The sequence below is a fragment of the Lipophrys pholis genome (assembly GCF_963383615.2).
Source record: "Lipophrys pholis genome assembly, chromosome: 22".
NCBI lineage: Eukaryota > Metazoa > Chordata > Actinopteri > Blenniiformes > Blenniidae > Lipophrys > Lipophrys pholis.
The window spans coordinates 10,613,977-10,633,882 of NC_137644.1; the positions used below are offsets into that span (position 1 = coordinate 10,613,977).

The 19,906-nt window shown below is 44.5% G+C and overlaps 2 protein-coding genes across 2 annotated transcripts in view; one reads left to right on the forward strand and one right to left on the reverse strand.

Annotated features, from left to right (window-relative positions):
• syn3 (synapsin III) overlaps positions 1-19,906 on the reverse strand; it is a 91,992-nt gene that overhangs the window by 31,994 nt on the left and 40,092 nt on the right. The gene's annotated exons all lie outside the window — the stretch shown is intronic.
• On the forward strand, positions 1,460-19,762 carry LOC308127050 (metalloproteinase inhibitor 3). Its single transcript, XM_080491807.1, has 5 exons — positions 1,460-1,822; positions 9,927-10,009; positions 12,656-12,767; positions 15,398-15,519; positions 17,717-19,762. The coding sequence occupies exons 1-5, from the start codon at positions 1,693-1,695 to the stop codon at positions 17,912-17,914; spliced, it is 645 nt and encodes a 214-aa protein (XP_080347933.1). The 5' UTR covers positions 1,460-1,692; the 3' UTR covers positions 17,915-19,762.

Consider the following 19,906-nt stretch of genomic DNA (forward strand, 5'->3'; position numbering starts at 1 on the left):
CGGCGCCGAGCCGCGGACACGGGATAGGAAGGAGAGAAAAGCAGGTTTAATTGGCTAATCTGACCGATTGTGCCAGGAGCTCCACTGAAGCCTGATCAGAGGAACCAGGGCAGCCACAGGTACTCGGAGCCGTTATGCTCGCTGATTAATTATTAGAAGAGACGAAACACAAAACCTGCTTTCAGCTCGTGTTACATCACATCTAATGATTTCACTTTTGTCGGGTAAACTTTCATGTGGTTGCCAGGCGTTGCTGCAGATTGTGTTTGGTATGACAAGAAATATTAAAGGGGGCGTCGGGAGATGACTCAGTGACACACTGGGTGATAAATGAACAAAATGGGAGCTGCCTTTAAAAAAAAATAAAATAAAAGAGGACGGAGGAAGGAAGGAGACTGCTTTTTATCCAGAACGCGGCACAAAACAATTCATTAATCATTAATACCTCATTTTTCGTCACATGTTGTGGATTTACTGGGTTTCATGTTTTACGAATCAGAACGGACTACATTTGTAGAAAATGAACAAAATCAAGCATTAAATGTCTCAAAATTTACTTAAAATCTCAAAGATTTCTCTGAAATCGTCTTGATTCGTTTTTGATAGTTGCATTTATAAATTAAATTTAAAAAATGCTTTATTATGTCATCAACTGAAACATTCTTATCCGGGTATCACTGGCCTTTTAATGCAGTATATCAGTAATCTTTCCGTCTACCTGTGGGAGAGTCGAAGTAAGTATCCACTAGCAGAGGGAATGGTTATTTCCCTGCGTGATGTCATGAAGGGAAAATCTTATGTATGAGCGCACGTTCACTAAAAAGTGGAGAAAGCAAGTGACAGAGATGACAGACTTTCTTCACTTTGCCTCATACATAGGCAATGGGGACACATATGACCGTTAGAAAACCATTATAAAGTGAATTCAATATGGGTTCAAACTTTAATGTTATTATGGCACGACGTCATCCCATGATTTTGGACTGTATGTGGCTAAAAATGTTTTTGACATCCTTGATCTTCGGTTCGCAAATCATTAATTCACCTTCCATTATTATAAAGAATTGAAGTATTTACATATTTGTACAATCTGCAGCCTGTGAGCCATAGTTTGAACATATTTGGAGGTCTATTTAGCTCCCGACAAATTAGATTACAGACTCCTGAGTTATTTTTCCAATTTAAGAGAAATGTCCTTTTTTTAACATTTCTCTTTATTCTTTCTGGATAAGAAAATATTTTCTTAAATGCTTTTCTATTTTTTTCCTCATCGAGGTAGCTCATATCCTACAACTCATGCCTGCGCTGTTTTATTTGGTCCTTCTGGGGAAAATAAGATGAAGCGCACTGAAAGTTCCAGTGTGTCATCGCGTCTGCGTTTCCTGACGACGCCTGATTGGCCGCTGCTGCCGCGAGCTGCAGAGGTGGAGGGTGGGAGGGTGTGGGGGGCGTGAACGTCGTCCCGGGCGCGCTATATGTACGGCTGTGCGCCTGTCCGGGACCGAGAGAGACAGATACGCTCAAACGGAGGAGAGAAGCAACAGCGATCAGCAGCAGCAGCAGCAGCAGCGACACTTGGAGGGTTTTTTTCTTTTTTCTTTTACGCACAGAGTCTTTCGGCACTGAACTGCAGACGCAGCGGACTCCCAGATCACTTTATTCCAGAGCCGTGTGGGGAAAGTTTTGGGAGCAATGCAGTCGTGGTACCAGCACCTGATCAGCCTGCTGTTCGTCTTCAGCAGCCTGCAGGTTCACCAGCTGACGGAGGGCTGCTCATGCGCTCTGACGCACCCGCAGGACGCATTCTGCAACTCCGACATAGGTGAGGAAACGCTCCCACGGAGACGATCACTCGTTAAAAAGAAAATCGCTGTATTATTTTTTTTAATTTTAATTTGAACTAAATCTTCCTTTCTGACCGCATTAAGACACATGAGCTGGATTTTAAACCCACAAGGACGCAGATTCTCAACTACATACTGTGGCTCCCTCCAGCACGCAATCACTTAGTCATAAGGTATATATATGTCCTGTAATGTAGGAGACGTGGGTTTTTTTTGTTTTGTTTAGGGTCACCTGAGGACATCACGGTGCATCATGCGCAATTAAAATATAAGGAAAGTGATCTGCATGGCTACCAATCATCATTATCCTCTCACTCAGTGTCTCAGTTTGTTGCAGATAGTCGTGTATGGAAATTGTTGCTGTAATGAGCAAAGTGGTTAGTGTTGCACCTCACAGCAGAAGATCCCTGGTTCGAATCTGGGATTGGGGGAATTCTGGATTTTGGGTGCTTCAACCTGGTATCAGCAGGATAGAAGATCAATGGATGCAGATTTTAGTCCATTTTAGGATCGACTTCCAGTTTCAAATGTGCCGTTGGGTGCTTCGGTGAACTGTTAGAGGCCTGTGAACTGGCACCAGTTGATAATGAGACCCACAGCCAGCCTGCAGATTTCAAAATCCCGCTTATTTATGTGCATGCTCTGGTATTTCAGTGATCAACAGCCTGGCCTCCGCCGAGTTTATGCAGCGTGTTGCAACGCCTGCTTCGCCAGCTCCCCACAATAACATGAACTCTGGGTCATTAGACTGGAGCGCCAAACCAACCTGGCCCACTGTTTTTGGATAACACTGGTGAAAACCTGAGGCTTATGGGACCTGTGGGGGGGGAGAAGTGTGTTTTTTTTTTTTTTTTTTTTTTGTGGGGGTTGCAGGTGGTCTGGTACCGTTTCTTAGCAGAGATTTATTTTGAGTCGGTATCATTTGACCGCAAAAACGTGGAACCGTCGTGAGGCATGCTTAAAAACCCTGACACACAATCAAACAATCTTTCAGTCGAAGCTGAGCACACACACTGAACCGCCCTGCTGCCATGCATCGACTCTCACTCCTTCTGTGGAGGGAAGCACTGGTTTCCTTCCAAGACACTGTACACACAAACCTGACGTCACTTTTAATGACGCTGCATTACCACTGCTCACCACCAGAGGCCGATAGTGATGACATAACACGTGTTGTTGCAAAATCCCAATAAAATCTGTTCAGATTGATGCTTTGTTTTGGGCACAGTGCCCAAAAAAATATTTATCTTGCGAAATATTTTGGAGAACAATAATTATTTGTTAAATTACGTCGCGTTTGACTTCTGCACAGCCTGGCTACGTTTGACCTTTCGAGGTTAAACAAGATGCAACACGTTGGCTTGGAGAGCTTCTGAGATGCACTGCATGTCTTTTGTTAGTTAATCGTGAACACAGATTCTACCTCACTTCCAGCTTCACTTTTGAGGATTTGGATTCCATTTAAAAAAAAAAAAAAAAAAAAAAAAAGATTGTTGAATCATGTTAAGCTCGTCTAACTTTGACCTTTTATTGTGAATCAAAGGAGATTTATCATGCTTATTTGGTGAGCTTTAGAAATGCTCATGCGTGACTTTCGTTTGCTCAGTTTTCAGTCTTTATGCTATGCTAACTACTGTTGGTGGCTTGATATTTACCACAGACACATAACTATCAAATACTGAGATTTTAAAAGTAGGAATACTAAATTATTTTAACATGAACAATCGTTCCACTCTTCTCTGTCGAACAACAGTGTAGACACGACGTCGCTTCTGAAATGTCACCTCATTTGCATTTTCTCTTTTCTCATGTGTGTCATAATCGCTCTGCAGCTTTTTGCCGTTCCCAGAAAAAAATCAAAAAGAGGAATCTTTGCCCAAATTTGGAGGGCGCAACCAGCACGTCCTGGAAGGGTTTAGCCTCTGCGTTGGGCGCCAGCGTATGTGTGTTAACTTTGGACGATGCTTTGGTGAATCCAGGTTAATTATAGGCTTTTGAGGATCTGACTTTATTTATTAGAGAAGGGTGATGAAATAGGATACAGATACTTTGGGATTGCAGACCCAAAATGGCCACACACACACACACACACACACCTCTCTTGCACTTTGGTAACCCCTGGTCATTACGCCTGTTGAGGCATCTTGGGCCAAGTGACCTGGTTGGAGCGGGTAAAAATGTGTCTTCTACAAAAACATGCAGTACCTCTCACAGTTTGTTAATGATTTTGGCCAAGTGCTCTGGCTTTCCAACGGAGAATCTGGGACTGATTTCAATGGGGTGGGGGGTGCACTAGTGATCAGTTGTGGGCGCCTGCAAATCCCTGTTTCAAGGTCCTGGCTAAGCTTGAAGTGTTCTTTGAATGCTTGCTCCTCTGAACGAAGCACTTCTGAAGCGCCGGTTTAATTCACAGAGAGGTTGAGTATCATTGAGTGACTTTGGTCAAGTTTTCTGGACAGGTGGCGATCATGTCGCGTTTCACCCAAAGACTGAATTATTTTCTCTCAGCGGAATTCAAAAGTCACACTTGTGCTTCCATCTTGGGAACACGGGAGTTGTGGGAAACAATGGCGCACGGTGTTGAAATGCTAATGCAACAAGGGAGAAAACCCTGTAATTCTCACCGTTCACTTCAAAGGCCCGAATCTTCCCATTTTAAGACCCGCAGTGGAGTTCAAAGCGTTTTGCTCTTGTTTTCTTGGTCCTGACCCATAATCACCCGCAGGCACTCCACTGGATGAATCACAATTAGGCTAAAGAGTTGGGAATTGGGTTATTGCAGTGTGCCTTTCTTCACTTGACAAAATTTATATTAAAAATGTTTTAAGAGCATGAAGAGGTTCGGAGAACTGACGCCTTTGGTTTTCTGGCTCCGATCTCATCATGTTGGTCAGTTAAACCTGCTACATGCTACCTGAGCACTGACCCCCGCCCCCGTGTTATGCAAAGACCTAGTTGGACATTATTAGGTCCTTGGTTAAAGCAGCCCATTCACAGGGGAGGGGGGGTAGTGAGCAGCGCTTGTTTTTCCAAAGTGAGATTAGAGGCCCGGGAGTAAAGCTTTGACCCTGAAATTTAATATCACTTGGTGACGCCGCTCGCTCCAGAGCGCTCCGAGGTGACGGGAACAGACCTTTACACACTCGCGCTGTGAAGCAGGTTAGCTGCCGAGGATTAGCGTGATATGGCGTTCATGCCGAGTTTGGGACTCGGGCCACAGGAAAGCCAGCGACTCGACCCCGCTGCGGGAGATTTGTCAATAAATGCAGCGGAGTAAGGTTTAGGGCGATGAGCGGCCCGAGGCCGTGTGGCGGCGTGATCCTGGTACCAGCACGTTCCCTGCTCGGAGTTATGTAGCGTTCGGTTGCTTCACTTCACCTTCCAGGGGCCTGAGCTTGACCCCCCGTCCTCCTCATTCCAGAGGTCAGCAGGTGAGGGGCGATAACCCAAAACCAGGACTCCTGTTAGGAGATGCTTTATGTGATCAGATAGCCACAGTTCTCCGGAGAGTGAGTTTAAATTATGAGGAGATGATATGGTCCAAATTCCGCACCAGTTTGGGACGTCCGTCCTCTGAGACAAGCGTATCAAATGTCCGGCTCAGCACCTCCTCTGGTCTGATGACGTACTGCTTTCATGGGGTTCAGTTTCACACAGCTCGACGCTCTCATTAAAGTGCAATTACCAATACTCTGCATTGGTGACGTTTCAACACTTTGACTAGGTGACCTTCATTAACCTTGCAACAATTAGCAGTCAGGTGGATTTTTTATTTTCCTGATTCAGAACAGTTTGTCCAACAAGCCTAACCAGAAAAGGTAAAAGGGCAGTGACCAAGTAGAGCGCACGAGTCGGAGCAATAAACATGTAAAAGAGGCCAATGCAAAGCAGGTCCACTCACATAATGTCAGGTCAGGTGAGCTGCTTCAGGTGTTTGGCCGAGTTCTCATGGCTACGCCCTCATTTAGAGAAAAGAGGCAGCGACGACTTCTCTGTGAAGCTTTAAATACTTCGGGCCAAAGCCGACGAAAAGGCAGCAATTTCCGCGGAGACAAGTAGCATTTTTGAGGTCTGCTAGCTGGACGGTAGCGGTTAAAAACAGCCGCTTGGTTGAACGTTCCCATGGCGGGATCCCAGAGGAGCTGAGAAGTTTTACTGTGACGCCTCGGCTGAGCTGCCGGCACGGTTCAGCCCAAGTTACATCAGTTAGAGGGAGACGCTTTTTAATCTGGACGTTTTACGAACTGAAAGCCACAAAGTGACTATTGAAGCCAGACATTGTGAATACAGGCCGTCTCCTCAAGAAACAGGAGCTTAGTGAAACAGCAACTGTTGGAACACCGTCTTGGGCCCCCGTTTACACGACGCTTCAAGTGAAAACGCATCTTTTTTTGCGTTTTTGTTTCAGAAAAGTTTTGCCATTACCCACTGCAAACACTGCAGTTAGCATGTCAGGCCATGAGTTGGCGCTGTTGGACGACCACGTTGAATCGCTCTTCCTTGTGACTGGAAAGTTGCATAATCGTGATTACATGACGGTGATTAGCTGCACGCACGACGCCGCCTGCCGTAATTCACCGTGTTGCCCGTAGTGGAGGTTACGAGGCCTTCTACTCCGGTGTTTTCCAGGCGACGCTCGGTCCTGCAGCAGAGATCCAGTTTCAGTGTTTATTTTTGAGCGTGGTAGTGTGTCATCCTGAGAATTCCTCGTCCTCCCACTCGGACAACTTTCTGCATACTAAAATCACACTCACCGGTCTGCTGCCTTGCTTTCTATTTCACACACACACACACACACACACACACACACACACACACACACACACACACACACACACACACACACACACACACACACACACACACACACACACACACACACACACACACACACACACACACACACACACACACACACAACCCTGTTCTCGTCATGCCTGCAGTTTGCCACAGTGTACGTAGGCTGAAATAAATTACATGCTCACCTTAAGATTGAGCATTTGCATTGACGCTTGTGTAATCTCCTGCTTCGGGGCGAGAGATACAGAGTGAGAAATGGATCCTTCCTCTTCCTTTTCTGTCAGACCCTAGTTACCTCTCTTATCACGGGAAAAAAAAAAAGCCTCCCACTCTTGAGAATGTGTGTCAGATCCTCTGCAGAAGATGAATCCTTGTGCGTCACAGTGCTGGGCTGTAATTCCACATGTTTAGCCGAGTAAGAGGGAGACATAGATTTCAGTTTAGAGAGGCTGACAGATACATCAGCTCAACGATGTTTCACCGCTGAGCCATAACCTGCTTCACGTAGCCCCGCCGGTACCCTAAACCTTCACAGATAATTGTCTTTTTTGAGGTTGAACACCCCATCTCGTGTTTTCATTTGCGATTTCATTCCTGACCGGGAGGTTCAGCTGCAGATGAAGGTTTCAAGTGAAAATGCAAAGTTCCTGAAAACGGCTGAAATGCAGAAAACAATGCAGTGAGCACATCCATACTTTAGTGCAATAAGATCCTACCATAATTTCCATTTCACCTGCCGGCTTCCCACTTTTACCACTAGGTGGAAGTATTGTAACCTGTGTTCAACCATTTCTTCAGGAAATGCGGAGCTAAATTGAGCAACTAATGGAAAATTCTTAGTCATACAAGAAATTGCTCGATATTCACCCCTGAATACTTTCCGTCTAGAAATTTTCAGGCTTCTTACAACTACGAACTTGTACCAAAAGCTCCCAAGTTTCCACAAGGGAATTGTTTCTAGATAAAAGTTGCCTTCTTGCTGCATATTTGTGGGGGAATGTTTACTTGCTACGAAACACAAATACTACTCAAAACTGTTGACGTATTAACCAACTCTGGCACGTCGAAGGGAGTTGTCCAGCCACATTAAGCATTTCCACACGTTTCTGTGCAGTTTAACTTCAGGCCGTTATCGACGCGGTTTCCAGTTGAACCAAAGCGACGTGAGGTCGCACCTTGAAAGTGGGTTAAACAAACACTTAGTAATGAAGACTTTATTGGACGCGAGCAGGCGGGAGTGCGGTTGTACGTAAATATAACTGGTGAGTGCAGCGGAGGTCAGGAGGTCGCTGGTGGGTGGGGGGGGTGGGGGGCGGGGGGACACAGATCCTCCATCTAAGAAGCAGCTGAGGCCTTTCACGCAGTCCTCCGGGTGATGCCACCATCGCCGGCCAACAAGGAGGCTCCTATCTGGGTGTTGAATCGACTCTCCCGTGGCCCTTCGAATGCCACCGGGGGGGGGGGGGGGGGGGGGGGGTACAGCGGCAGTGTATTTTCTTGTATCCGCACATTCCTGCGTAATGGAGCCGCCCTCCTGCTGTAATTGCAGCGGCGAGGGTCTGTCAAACAGCATTTCGGTGCGTTTAGCAGAGGGCGTAATTGCTCGTATCAGAAGAGTTGACAGATTAATGGATCAAATGTTCTGCGACACGCTCCTTGTGAGAGGTTGAAAAGTGGAGGGCAGGTGGGGGGGGGAGCTATTTATTCAGACTGAAAGGACTGAGATGACCCGAGCTTGCTCCGGTGGGGTTTTTTTTTTTTTCTTTCTTCGGTACATTTAGTGAGTGACGGCACAGAGCTGGACGTTCGGGACAAAAGCCCCTCGGAGCTCTGCAGGGGAGGCACGGTGCCATTTGAAAAGCAGTTTAAAAGCTTCCACATGATGTTTTTTTGTTGTGGTTTGAAGTTGCGTAGGAAAACTGACCAAGAGGCTCTTCCACGTGAAAATGTTATGAATGACTCTCTACTCTGATACGAGCTCCAACTGTCGTCTGTCCTTACGAACGTCGGTGTACTCGCTATTGTTAATGTTTATAGCATATTGTTCTCTTATGTGTGTGGTTTCATTACAAAAAAAACAGCTCCCACTAATGGCCGAACATGAAAAGTACATCGTTTTCAGCGTAAATAAACATTTTCAAAATGAAATGAAAACGCAAGAACGATGCGTCTTAACTTAAACGAGGCCTGAAACTGGCCGTTTGCTTTCTGATGATCTATGATTTCTCCCGGACGTACCAAATAAGGTTTAAATAGAGTGTCCTGCATCGCTCTCCAAATGCGTCTGGACTGAAATAAAATGTTCGGAGGCATTTATATAAACTCCCGGTTCAAATCGGGGACGTCGTGTCCAAAATAAACGTGCGGCCGCCACCTTTTGGGTGGTCGCGCCGCATCTGCTTCCTGTTTGACTTGTATTTTTAGCCCCACTGTCCATTTTGAGGGACGATTACAGACCTGACTGAAGATGCCAAATGACTAATTTTTCACCAGGTAAAAAGGATAAAAAGCTCTGGCACTTTTTTTGGGGGGTGGGGGGGCGAGCCCATGAAGAATGTGGCGAGGAAATTCCACCGGGAGAAGATAACAAACGCGGCCAGTGTAGGTTGTGTCTGCGGCCGCTCGGCTCTGGGCAGCAGGTGAACCTCCCCGCAGGTTATGCAGGTCCCGCAGGTCCCGCAGCCCCGGTTACTGCGACGCTCTGCGCTCACAATGAGCCCCCTCACTCCCGGCGGGAGTGAAAGCAAATAAATCCCAGAGTTTTCGCCTCGCCGACGTTTACACGAGGCTCCCGATAAGATCTCCTCGAGCCCTCGTCCCCGTACAGAAAGAAGCCTGTTTAAACAGACACACACGTGACTGTGTTATGGTCTTTGCTTTAATCGGCATGAATCAGCTCGGGGGTCGCATTCTTTCTGCGATTATCTCAGCGCTACATCTACACAAATGAAGATTTAAAATGCATATGTGATCACGTTTGTGGTTGTTACAAGCCGATCAAGCCTTATTTTATTAAATTTTTTTTAACTCTAATTTCTGTATCAAACTCAAAAGTCTCCGGTGGTTTTTTTTCTCTCCTGTAGCCTCCTTGGCAAACGACGGAAATGCAGAAAATCGGATAAACGGATTAACTGCGGTGCCAACCTGGTTCTGAAATGGTGTTTATCGGGGGTTTACTAATGCGTCCTACTGGCTGAGGGAGAGGGTTGTTTGATGGATCGGAAATGAAGGCTCAAGAGGAATGTGACCATTTCTCTCTTCTTTTTTTTTTTTTCTCCGCAGTGATTCGCGCTAAAGTGGTGGGCAAGAAGCTTCTGCGGGACGGACCTTTTGGAACGATGCGCTACACGGTCAAGCAAATGAAGGTGAGAGAAGCCGAATCCCTTTTTTTGGCTTAAAGACAGTGTTTTAGCACAGAAAGGATCAACACCAGCGTCAGAGTTACAGATGATGTCGAACATCGGATGCAAGCCATGCATGGTGTTAACCGCTCGAACCATTTCAACTGTGGGAAACGGTTCTTGTCATCCAATTAGACTGGATACATCAAGTTTGAGATTACACTTTCAATCAGGGGCATCAAACATAAGGCCCATGTGACAAAACCGGTCTGCAAGAGGCTCCAATCCGGATCCAAACCAAGCAAATGGTAAAAATCGAAAAAAAAATAAAATAATACATTTAAGACTCAAAGCCGTCAGGGGTGAAACTGTAAAAACATGAATAATGAACAGCTACAGAAGTGTTTTTGACATTTCACTGTATTTTGCAGCAGAAGGTTTCATTGAAATTGACTTTCTGTTGAGAGTGGAGTCATTTTCAGTAGTAATTGTTTGTTTTTTGTGAAAATATAGACATTTGCATTATGTATACGCTGCCGCACAACAAAGAAAAGTTTAATTTAAAGGTTATTATGGCACTATTCTACTAGTCTACGCTTAGGATTGACAATCTTCAACCTGATCATGTAAGATCTGCAAGGAAGTAGTTTACTTAGTAAGACCGCAGTGGATCGTAGAGTGCTATTAGCTGGTGATACACAATCATTTAAATAATTAATCTAGATTTTTATAGCACCGCTAATACAACAAAATGCAACTCAAACACTGGAAAATGTTTTCATAAGCACACATATGAAAATGTGTGCATACGAGACCAGTTTACACCTGAATCGGTTGTTGGCTGAAACAGTAAACATTATAGGTCGCTCGATATAAAGAATTGAAATGAGGGGAAAGTGAAAACAGAGAAATCATTAAATAAGCCTGAGCATTCTCAATTCAATTACTTAATGCTTTAATCCACAATGAGGTGTAATAAATCGGTTATTGATCGCAATGCTTTGCTCACTTTGCAACTTCTTTATCCATCCAATCAACCATTCATCTTCTTGACGGCTTAAATCAACTTCAGACTGAGAGAAAGACACACACACACACACACACACACACTCATTCACGGCCGTGAACTATTTAGAGGCACCAATTATACCGCAAACACCGGGGGTGTCAAACATAAGACCCGTGAAACCAGAGTCACTGATATCTCAGCTCGGGTCTCAGTGTTGTGTTGTTTCTGCGATTTTTAAATTTGTTTAAAAAAAAAAAAAAAAACATCTTGTTTTCTTTGAAATTTGTACAATTTGCTTGGTGGTTTGGGCGGATTGGAGCCTCTTGCCGGCCGATTGGCCCACTGGCCTCATGTTTCACTCATGAGCCGCCTGCAAACTCGCATTAGCCTGAAAGCCATGATTTTGTATAAACATGCATGACGCAATACCTTTTTTTTTTTATTGGACATTTGACTGTATTTTGGAGCATAAAGTTTCATTAGAATGAGCTATATGTTGAGATTATAGTGTTTTGTATATTGACATTTTCATCACTTATACTCTGAACCACAATAAAGAAACACTTTAAGGCACTATTTCAATGCGACCCCTGAACTAAAATGAGCTCTTACACATGATTTGGGGAATAAACTAGAGTACCCAGAAAGAACATGCAAACTTGCAAAACACTATACCACATTTTATATATATATTTTTTTTAAACTTCCCCTTCATTGTTGTTCCGTTTTTCCTTTGGACTCCCGTTTGAATAAACCTAACTGGGAGCTAAAGAGGCTGTTCGGTCACGCCGACGTCTCTCCGCCCCCTCAGCTGCTCTGCAATATCTGAAAAGCAGTTGGAGATATTTATCCCGAAAGCCTGCTCTTCACTTCCTCTATATTCTTACATAATGCTGCATATTTCCGACAGATGCTGACATCGGCCCGCTGCTCAGACAGGAGCCAGGCCGGAGGATTAGCGAGCTTACAAGCGTTACACCAAACTCCTCCTCGCGCCGAGTGTAAACATTTCATCAGAGTCGCACAACCGCATCCCCAGTTTGGAACAAAAGCTTTAAGTGGCCTCCAGTTGAAGCACTGAAAGGATCATCCGCTGGAATTAGATGTGGCCTTTGCACTCTCCTTGAGTTATTTATTTGTATTACAGTTTGTGTTTTTCCTTTTCTAAAGAATTCCCTCCAAAATTTCAACAAATCCTGTGAGACGCATGCCTTTGGCTTTCCCAAAGCTTCAGTGTTTTCTGGCTTAAGTAATGGTTTGTTCTGGGAGCGACACGTCTAAACAGGGATTTCCTGTTGTTCCCAGACAAATAAATTACACTGGGGGGGAAAAAAAACAAACCCAAACAGTTCTGAGAAGACGAAAACATCGACTCCAAGCTCCACATACCTGCTATGAGTGAATTGAGCTCATGTCCAGCGCCACAACAGCCTCAAAACCTCTTACGCAACGTAACCATGTTATCTGTGATTCGGTTAAGAGCGGAGCCTGATACTTCTCCCTCGAGGCATTTCTGAGGAAGTGCCATCTGATAAAACCAGCGTGCTCTTTTTATCCCCGGTTGTTTCTGAGAAGAGGTTGGAGCAGTCAGGGATGAGTGCTTCCACGCTGAGATTATTATTATTTTTTTTTACTAAACTTCTTTCTCTCGTGTCTCACAGATGTACAAAGGATTCGACAAAGTCCAGCATGTGCAGCACATTTACACGGACGCATCGGAGAGTCTCTGTGGCGTCAAGTTCGACATCAACAAGTACCAGTACCTGATCACAGGTGAGCAGCCTCACTGATTTATGACTCTTCCTCCGTGCCCATTTGTCAGCTTTACAGGGTGAAACCACCAGAAAATATATATACATAAAAAAACCTAATGAAACTACATTGTTCAAATAAATTAAATAGTGACGACACATTTCCGTTGAAGAAAGGCTTCGTGTTTGAGTGACGTTTGGAAAATATTTACACGGCAATGCTTAAAATGAATGATGTAGTTTTCACGTTGGGCCACTAGTGGGTGCAGTTTGTTTTTGTAAAAAAAAAAAAAACACACACATGCACGCAGGTAATATTTAAACATCACCAAAGCAGATTATGCGGAAATTCATATGAACAGATGACCAGGTTGGATTGCAGTTACACCAGTAATGCTCCACATGATTATAGTGTGACTGATCAATGAGAGCGGAAGGTGGTTTGTGGCAGTATGGCCTTTACATATTGTTTGCACATGAAGTATAAATTAGGGTCAAGTACATATGTCGGTACTCGGTACGTGTAAGAAACTAAAGGTGATATCAGTTCAATCCCTGACAATTATTTCTTATTTCGCAGCAATCTATTAACATGAATTATAAAATCAAGAGATGTTGTCAGCTTTCTGCCCTTGTTCCCTGTGGGAGGCCTCTCGGGGTCCAGCAGTCCAAGTTTGTTGGTGGAAATAACTCCCGGCCCCCCTCACCTCCCGAGGGACGTCTTCATTTGTCCTGTGACATGAACTTCCCCACTATTTATAACATCCCGTTTGCCACTGTGCAGTCCACGCTGGAGCCTCTGCACTCACTCCCCGTTCGACTTCTCGGAGCAGAAACGCAGACGTTTTTCATCTCTTACACAACTTGCAATTAACCAACAGGAAGCGACCGGCGTTTTCCAGCACAAGCATTTTATGAGTTGCTATTTCCAACAGAGGTGCAGTTTACCTTGGACCCTGCGGCGTTTGGTGTATATAGCTGTCGCTAAGTCCCGATCTGTAAATACTGTAACTCCCACCGCGCAGCGCATGCCAACCAGGCGGCGTTGCCAGGCACCGCCGGGCTATGTTTACCCTTGTTCGGGGTGCGAGTGACATCACCAGTGTGTTTCGCTGCTGTCAGGGCGTCCTATAATAAGTCCTGAATATGATCGGGAATGCATTAGGGGCAATTTGGACGCAGAGGGGCCGGCGAGATGAGCCGCCCGAACCCGCTTTGATCAAGCCTGGAGTGCCTCGGCCCCGATTAGTATTCTAGGCGCATGTCACACACTCAACACCATGTAATAAGCCTGTGAGTGACTCGAGTAATCTCAGCGAGGGGGATGCCGGCAGAGAGGGAGGTCCAGAAGGGGGAGGTCGGACATACTTGTGAGCTGCCAAATTCCCACGTGGTGACAACACTATAGAGGAGACACACGGTGACAAACCGTGATGTTCTTGCGCACCAGAGGGCCGTAGACGTGCACCTGTCCCAGGAGTCGGCGAGCTGCAAATGATTCTGGGCCTGAAATAGACGTCTGCTGACCTTTGGGGTATTCAGAAATAGGGGCGTTGGTTTAAAATGGGCTCAAGGTAAGAGATTGTCTTACCATAGATAAACACGCTGGCCTGCCGGCACGCCGTGTTGGCAGCGTCCCGTGTTACATGGGGAGGATTATGAAATTAGACGAATAATGAAATAGCATGCGTGCATTCGTGGCATGAGCGTGTCACGCAGTATTTCTTTCAGCGCAGCTCCGATCAAGTGACTGCCCGTGACGTCTTGATTAGTGGTCGAGCTGCTTTAAGGGTTTGCATTTTAGAGGATGCTCTCATCTACAGTGTGTGGTCAAAAAAAAAAAAAACACTACATGGAATGTTGTGTACCACTTGTGTATTTCACTTGGTGTCATCCTGCCAATCTCATGATTAAGTCATGAGATGTTTGTTAAAACTGTTATTTTAAAGTTTTCTTGCTTGTATGTGCTATTAGAACTTTACATTCTTTAGGGGTTAGAGCAAGTTTGTGTCTCACGTTCGACAATTAAAAAAATAAAAAAATACTCATCCTCCATTTAATGTTATGGAATGGGTGTTATTGTTGAAATGGAAACAGGAAGTTGGAGAATCCACCCGCTGTTACAGGCTTTTGAACATACGCTGCTTCACTCCTGCGTAAAACCTAATTTATACTCCAAACGCAAACTGTACATGAAGGCGATGCGCTGGCGAGACCACGCAACTCAAGCCCAGAGGCGGGGCAAAAAATTCTGGTTACAGTGGCTTTTACAGCGCTTTGGCGCATATTCGATAGCGTGTGCTAGCTTGTAGCTCGTAGCTACACAAAAACTTCCTAGACTAAAACAACTCAAATAAAGCAATTCAACAAACCACTTCTACTTCACTGCTGGAGGGAACTGCAGATGTGAAAATAAACGAAAACTACGGCCCACACAGCTGATGTAAATTCGGAGCAAGAGAAAGAGCACTGTTAGCTCAGAGTAAAAACCCCAACGTATAGACATTAACGTCATCTGCGTAAGTGTTTATATTATCATTGTACATCACATGTTTAACTGTATAACTGATAGTTCAAGCGGCACTCAAATCAACAAATAACAGCTTATGGATGCATATTGGGACTGATCCCCTCCATTCTTTGCTTCTGCAGGGCGCGTGTACGACGGTAAGGTTTACACCGGACTCTGCAACTTCAACGAGCGGTGGGAGCGCCTGTCGCTGGCCCAGAAGAAAGGCATCAACCACCGGTACCAACTGGGCTGCAACTGCAGGGTGAGTGGAAACCTCCAGAAAGCTCCAGTGAGCTGCTCCTCCTTTTTCACGACAAAAACAAACATGAAACTGCTGGTGCATGCTTTACGCGAAGCCCAGAAAGGAACTACTTATTCACGGTGCGAAGGGTCGAATAAGTTCAGGCTCCTCTTCTATGACTGCAAGCCAAGAAGTCGATATTTTTATTTTTTTTTTATAAAGATTGAATTATGAGGTTATTTTTCCCCACTTTCATACATCGGAGATGTTCAGCAGCGACAGGGAAAACAACTTTTACTAGCATCACTGGGAGTTATTAAGTAACAGGTTTGGACGACGCTCAAGTCTTCATTCCTCGTTTCGTATGACTTGAATATGGAGTTCGCCGCAGTGCAGCTGCTGTCCCGCCTCGTAAAACGTCCTACTGTACAGCAGCGTTCTGGACATCTGCTTACGCCATCGGCCCCCTGTCAGTACGGGTGGATTAGCAGAGCGAACCAGAATTTGCAAACGGCGCCAATGGCGAAGAGCCCAGGGAAAAGCCATCGATCAACCGAGGCGCCAAAATCTGAGTCCGTAAGTGTGAACGGCATAAACAAGGCAATGCTCGACACGCTCGCATTCCTTCACAGACGATGATTTACTCCAGTGAATAGCAGGGAGTACGTTGCACTAGTTGGGAGAATCATTTCCCCGCGGATCGATTAAAGCACTCCAACAGCCTCTGAACCCGCGGAGGACTGGATCTCCAGGCCCGGACTGACAAAAACAGCCCAAACGAGAAGTGAGCCCCTTTATCGTGCCGATTGACTCCGCTGCATTCACATCCAGATAAGTGCAGCTCTTTACGGCGGATGACTCAGTTTTGCCGCCGCCGCCGCCGAGCGCGGGAGGTTTTTCCGTTCGCCACCTCTGAGTGGTTTTGTGAACCTTCCTGTCGGCTCGTGCTCGACATTCATCCCGGCGGGTTTTTGAAGATGCGTTTTTTTGTTTGTGCGAGCACCTGGAGGAGTGACGCACGGCGGAGGCTGAGAGAAACCTAATTGAACCCCTTAAAGAAACTGGAATGAGTGCCGCGCTTTAGAAAGGCCATCCAAAGCACAAAACGGAACGCCTGGGTGTACTTGTTAATGATATGAAAAGCTGTCTTTTTCTCTTTCTTTTTTTTAATTACACCTGATCAGTTTGTGCTTTCAGTCATTCACTGCAGAAGTTTTAATTGAAGACAAAATTACGAGACGATTATAGACGTAACACCATGTTCCTCATTTCCATTTTCAATAATGGAAAAGTCACTCCTCTACTTGAATGAACCAGGCTCTTATCTCTTGTACTTTCTTTATAATCACTGCCCATTGAGTTAAACCTGCTTCGGTCTTTGCCCAAACTTTTATGCAGGAGTCTGGCGCATTTTTGTTTCGGAAAAGTTTCATGTTTACGCGGCCACGATGGCATGTTGGCCCACGAATTGGCGCTGTTGGTTGTTTTTATAATGAAACCACACATACATACATACATGCATGCAAAAAACCCACAAATTTCTCTAATATCAACACTCGCAACATGTCGCAAAAGACAAACTGAACATTGGAAAACAAATGTCAAAGCACAATAATACCATCCTCTACTTGATTTATCGCAATATCTTACATGACATCATGCATTCATTTAGGAATCGTGCTTTTGCAGCAATGTATCGTCATGTTTAGTTTGTTTCATTAGGCAACAGTTTTTTTGGTAACCAGTCAACAAAACATTGGATTAGAAGTTCTACATGTGAACAGCTTCCCTCCTAAATTTGATTATGTTAAATCTATCTGCTCGATCACAGTTTATAATAACTGCGTAGACATAAGAAGTTTTTATTTGACCCTCGTCTACAAAGTCAGTAATCCCCAATTTGATTAATCGCATTAGACGAAGAAGAAGGAAATCAGAAGAGAAAGTGGCAGCTTTATTTAAATTGCAGTGGGCTCGTTCAAGATTTCATTAGTGTCACATCAGGATCATTTAGAACTAATCATAAAAGGAATCTTCCATTTCCAGTTTCATTGAAATGGAGCATCAAACAAGTTTACCCTAAATGGTCCTCGAAATCCCGTGTTCAGTCTTCACTGCCAACAGCGTTCAGACTCAAACAGCCAACAAACACAAACTGTCCAAAACTTGTTTACGTCTCCGTCCGCCTCATCTCGACTCGCTTCTCTCCCCTCTCCAGATCAAGCCGTGCCACTACCTGCCCTGCTTCGTCACCTCCAAGAACGAGTGTCTATGGACGGACATGCTGTCCCACTTCGGCTACCCCGGCTACCAGTCCCGGCACTACGCCTGCATCCAGCAGAAGGAGGGCTACTGCAGCTGGTACCGGGGCCTGACGTCCCGCGACAAGACCACCATCAACACCACCGACCCCTGAATGCCACCTCGCCCACTGCCGCCGCCACCCCCCCCCCCCCCCGACTCCTTCCCATCCACAATCACTAGTCCAGGACTCTTGAAACTCACTTGCCTGGGTGGCCGAGAAAAAAAAAAAAAAAAAGAGAGAGAAAGTAAAGAGCAAATCCATTACAGTGCCTGTTCGGTTCACAGTTGTCCGGTTGACCCTCTGAGACAACGTTCCCACACTAATATCAAACAGTCCTGCGTCTCAGAGCTGCAAAGGGGTGATGGGAAGGGGCCAATATTAAGATTATCAAAGCTTCATCGACATGAGGTAGGATCTGTGGAAAAAAACTCAACAAAAATTTTTTTTTAAAAAAATTGGAAAGTGGTATTGTTTCCCGGTGAAGTCCACGTCGATTGTTCAGTTCTGACTGTAACGTTGGTCTTTACGATGGTAGTATCTCTGCTTCCCTGAATGTTTGCTGTTCAACTCGTTCCCCCCCCCCCAGACAGCAACCGTTTCTATTGAGCACTGTAGAATAAGAGAAAAAGAAAATAGCGGCGCCAATGTGGGGGAAGTACTGTTTTTTGGGGGTTTTTTTTTCGCAGAGATAGTGATATTTTATTTTTTGCTGTATATAACATAAGCTACAGAAATCAACTCAGCTGAAACCTCTGTCATGCATTTATTTATACATCTATTGGATTACACGGTAGCCATGTGATTATATGTGCAGAAAAAGAAAAAAAAAATTTATAAAAAGGACTAAACTGCATTGTGAAATCCAGCACCGCATGTTCAGCCGTCCAGAATGAAGGACCAGCATCTGCACGTTAAATATTATGGTACTTTTTTTTTTTTTTTTCTTTCTTTCCTTTTTTTCCTGCTTCGTCATATTCCCTCAGACTGGTACTCTTCAACAACCCGATAAAACTGCAGCAGAGGTTTCAGAGAATGACATATTTTCTAAGTGTATATTCAATCTTTTTCTATTTAACTATTTGAAATGGAAATTATAAAATGCTCGTAACGTTATTGTCACTAAATTCATTCTATCCTCACCCGTTCCCACGCTAAGGTGTTATTTGTCATTATTTTTGTTTTTCCCTTCGGTCCATTCCATTAACGGACACAGAGCGGCCGCGGATGGGGGAGTGGCCTCGTTCTCATTTACGCTTAGGGAGCGTCATGAACAAAAAAAAAAAAAAAACGGAGAATACTTTTGTTTTTAATCGACATGAAGCTTGATCATTTAGCTCAGTTTTCAGGGTTGTCTGACTTTATAAAATATCTGTGCCAATAGATTTGTTTCATTCATTGGTACAAATATAAAAATTTAAAGATTTTGGAATCAAAAGTTAAAAAGGACATTTAGTTGATAAACTTTGGCAGTTCTGGAAGTCGTAAATCCTCTAATTCTTTAGAAAATCACTTGAATAAGTAAATTTTCTCTAATTTATAATATTTTGGGAAAACAGCAAATAATTTAACAAAACGTTTTGCAACTATTTCCAAGCTGCAGAAGGTTATATTAGGAGGGGAAATGCTGATTCCCAGACTTAAAAAGCCAAATTCACATCCTTAAATCATACTTTTTGTTTTTTATATTAGATCAATCTTCAATGAATATTCTTCAAACTGCCCCCAAAACATTGATAAGCAAGTTTCGACAGACAGCAGTCTAGAAATGTCTTCATGAGGCTCTCTCGCCTGCCGTGGCTCTCCTGTGTCGTTATTTCTGTGGTTCACGTTTGTGTAAATATACTGTCTGCTTAACACAGAAACACTCGGTCAAGTCTGATCCTTAAAGAAGGAAAAAAAAAAAAAATCCTATCAAGGAAGCTGTGTACAGTCTGTGTGTAAACACCGATTCCTGAATTGTGTGGGTGGGGGTTGTTTCCTTGTAGGGGTTATAGAAATGTTTGACTTAATTTCTGTGTTTTTTATTTTTATAATAAAGATTTAATGAAAAACGGACCAGGGAAGGCTTCTTTGTCTTGCGTGCGTGAGAGTGTGTCTTCTTTA